Source organism: Lipotes vexillifer, unplaced genomic scaffold (assembly GCF_000442215.2).
Source record: "Lipotes vexillifer unplaced genomic scaffold, Lipotes_vexillifer_v1.1 scaffold664, whole genome shotgun sequence".
In the NCBI taxonomy this organism is placed as follows: Eukaryota; Metazoa; Chordata; class Mammalia; order Artiodactyla; family Lipotidae; genus Lipotes; species Lipotes vexillifer.
In genome coordinates, this window is record NW_006782421.1 from 1937898 (window position 1) to 1941651 (window position 3754).

Below are 3754 nucleotides of genomic sequence, written 5' to 3' on the forward strand. Positions count from 1 at the left end.
AGCGTCAAGGGCATGGGGACAGGTGGGAGGGTTCTGGCCCCTGGAGAGCTCAGCCCTACAGCAAGCCCCCTGCACGGCCGCAGAGTGAGGCCCTTATCTCGGGAAGGGGCATCTCGGCGGCCTCCCTGCAGGAGGCCTGTGCTGGGGCGGGAAGACCACGTGCCAGGAGCAATAGAGGCCGTTTCCACCTGCAGGAAGCAGTGTAAGGCACGCTGCCGTCGAGGCTGCCAGACACGCGGGGCTTGACACGGCGGCAGCAGAGGAGACCGGACGGCCTCTGAGTGACTCCGCAAGCGGGGGTTCCCGGCTTTCTCGGGGGAAAGTGTGGTTTCCTCACCCAGAGCCAGTTACAAAGTCAAAAGAGTTTCTAGACAGAACACGGAGCTGCGTACTCTCTGACAGGCAGTGTCGTTATTTAGAGAGAGATGCAGTGGTACCAGCCTGGCTTTCGCTGCTGAGAAAACCGTCAGGCAGATATTTCTGCCAGAGGCTCTTCCTTAACGTGTGCAGTGAACCCGATTCTGAGAGCAGCTCTCCCCCTCTGAGCAGTGTTTACAGCCCTGGCTGGCTACCGTGTCTGTCTGGTGAAGTCTGCTCGACGCGTCTCTAACAAGTGCTGGAGAATCAGCTTCCCTGAGACTTAGCGTCTTAAGGACTGTTGGCCCCTGTCGGCCCCTGTCGGCCCCTGTTGGCCCCTGGCTCCCGTGAGGTCAAGGCCTTGGTTACTGTAAATGCCAGCAGTAGGTGCCCGCAGCTGTCGGGAGATCAGCCTTTTGCTTTGTAAGCTTGGGAGTCTCATGTTTGTTTTAGTTTTTACTTTCGTTTTGGACCCTCCAATGAAAGCTTGTTACAGAGTCACTGACTTCCGTCAGCTGAGCTACTGTACCCGTGGGCAGCCAGCGCTTCCCTGGAGGGTCGGGGCTCCCACGGTGCCCTGGCTTTGCTCACCTTCCTGTCTCCCTGAAGCTGCACCAAAGTGCCTGGAACATGTGGGGTTCCACCGTCCCAGTGCATGGCGCGATGCACTGGGGCCACGAAGAGGCTCCAGCAGAACGTTCCATCCACGGCAACATGAAGGGTGGGTCTGCAGTGCAGCGGCAGCCTGGGTTCTGTTCAAGGCCACACGTGAAGGAGGGCGGGGAGAGAGATGACAGTGTCAGGCGGGTGGGACTGTGGCCTCCCCCCGAGCGGGGCGAGTCTGGAGGCTCAGGGGTGCACCAGCTCCAAGAGGGAGTCGGGAGCCTGCCCTGCGGCCCCCCACGGTGGGAGGATCCGTGTCCCGTGTGCGATTGTGAACGTGAAGATGATTTGCTAGAAAGCGGGCCCATCCTCGCGTGCTGGTTTCTTTGGAAAAACCGAAGCCAAGCAAAACCAGACAGCTGTGCTGTGATGCTGTCCTGGAGAGTGTTAGCAGCTCCGCAGCGTCCCTTCCTCCCTATGGAAAAAAAGCACAAAGCAAGCTGGCTTCAGTTTTCTCTTTACTTGCCTCTCTGTAAAGGAGGAGGTACCACGAAAGGCTCTTTCTGTTTTGCTTTTCCTGAAACCATAGGAGGCCTGCATCGTACTCCCTGCAGGCGGCCCGCAGAGGCACACGCGAGCCCGAGATCCTGAGCCAGTGTCACTCTGAATTTTGTAGGCGTTTGTCCTGATTCATTATTCATGTGAATAAAATGCCCAAGAACAGCCTTCACATCTCCACTCAGCCTACCCACGAGAAATAACAGTCTACACAAGCATCGGAAGCAGAGAGGCAATTGGTGCTTCTCTTTTTGAATTCTGTCCATTGGCACCAGCAAGCAGAAGTTCCCAGGCCGGCCGGAAGCGCCCCCTCTACCGAAATGGTTATTAGAAGTTAATCTACGAAGTGAACACTGAGAAATGTATCCAGGATTGATGGGTGAGCAGAGCACTTTAGAAATAGGCCTGTCTATCTCAGGTAGGCTTTCTTGGGAAATTGCTGTCGTTATTTTATCAAAAAGAGACAGAAAAAGGAAGAGAAGGACTTTCCTCGGGTCTGCGGTGAGATGCACAGTCAGGTGCATTTCCCTGATGGCCTCGAAGCCCTTTTTCTCACAGGGCCACTAGTTTGTTTAGATAGTTTGATGATGGTTGGATTATCAAAGTTAATGCAGTATTTTTAATATTTTTTATTTATTTTGAAATAATTGTTAATTTCAGACTTGCGGAAGAGTTGCAAAGGCAGTATAAAGAATTGCTGCATCCCCTTCACCCACATTCCCTCAGTGCTACCATTTCAGCACATTCCCTGTGTCATTCTTCCCCTGCACCTCTGTGAGGGCGTGTAGGCAAGGACACACATGTACATATTTTCTTTTCTGAACCATTTGAAAGTAAGTTGCAGACTTACACCTAAATAATGCCTCTTTACACCCAAATAATTCCATGTGTATTTCCTAGAACTAAGGACATCCCATGGCACTGTATTCTTTTGCTAATTGCTCTGAGAAGTTATTTGTACGGGGTAGCAGCTCTCCGGGTCACAGGAGAAGACGACCCCGGAGTGGACAGCAGCCTCGGGCCGCATCTAATCAGTTCTCCCAGGTGGCAGGTGGGGGTTCATCCTCTTGACCTTTCCGTGGAACCAACAGCAGTGATGTTAATTAAAGTCAGGATTCTCAAGGCTCAGGGAGCTTCTCTGACAACATACGGACACTAACCAGCCTTGGGAGACTAGAGTCTGCCATGTTATGATGTGCTGAGGTGGGATTCAAGCCTTGAAACACGCCTAAGACAGCACCTTCTCCTTGGTTAGAGGCAGGATGTCTTCCTGTTCCTTGGTAATTATGCTCCCAGATGCTTTTCTGCTTGAAAGAGAAATGGGAAGAAATGAGACTTTTGAATAATAATTATCAATACGAGTAAGTAGCGCTCTCGCAGGGCTCAGGGAGCTGCCGGTGGGGAGTCACGGGGAATGCAGGCCCTGCGGGCCTCTGGCAGAGGGAATGGACCAGTCCGGTACCCATGGTCCGGAGTGAAGGCCCCGTGATGCTGGGCATGACAACAGCCACTCTTGGAAAAGCGGCCTTGAACGCCCTGAAGCTGGCCGTGCGTGTAAAGAAAGACCAGGTGGCGTGCGTGTTCTCATTCCAGAGGATACGGGCCACGGCAAGCCAGAACCTTTGCCCTCAACCACACGGGGCTCTCACCTGTAGGAACCTAACCATTTAGTGTGTCTGTCTTCAAAGCCGCCTCCAGGCCAGAAGTGGCCTTTCCTGAGAGGTGCTCTGAGGCGGCAGGTGAGGGGAGCCCTGTTTAATTTTGTCTGAGAAAATAGGGCCTGTCTCCAGGGAACGCTGGCAGGAGGTGAAAGAGGCCCCAGTCCCTTTTTTAAAAAATTACTGTTAAAACACAGTCTCCTTGCAGCGAAAGAGGCGGTTAGGCGGTAGAGAACAGGATGTGAGCTGCAGGGGCGGGATGTCCCTCTCCCGCGGCCCACCTGACACCTCTGCCGCCTCCCAGGAAACTGCGCGCGTGCGTGAGCCCACACACCGTCCCGCGCTGCTCACGGGGCGTGTGGCCTCCTTTGCGAACCCTCTCCGGTGCCCATTCTCCTTCAGACTTCCTGCACCGAAATGCACTGTTCAGGGGGCGCCCAGGCCTTCGGCGAGCACATCTCCAGGACCCTGGGTGACGCAATGCGCAAACTAACCTCACTTCCTCCTGTAACCCTCGGCGTGTGCTCCTGCCGCGTTGCTCCTGCACGGAGGCCCCCCCCCCCCCCCCCCCCCCCCCC

At 54.7% G+C, this 3754-nt stretch overlaps 1 protein-coding gene across 2 annotated transcripts in view; it reads left to right on the forward strand.

Moving 5' to 3' along the window:
* PRKCA (protein kinase C alpha) overlaps positions 1–3754 on the forward strand; it is a 372776-nt gene that overhangs the window by 363722 nt on the left and 5300 nt on the right. Inside the window, exon 18 of one of the 2 annotated variants that reach the window (XM_007455276.1) lies at positions 3579–3600. The exons of the other annotated variant lie outside the window; for it this stretch is intronic. Within the exon in view, the coding sequence (XP_007455338.1) occupies positions 3579–3600 (22 nt within the window). The remainder of the gene's footprint in view (positions 1–3578; positions 3601–3754) is intronic. 2 annotated transcript variants of the gene reach the window in all.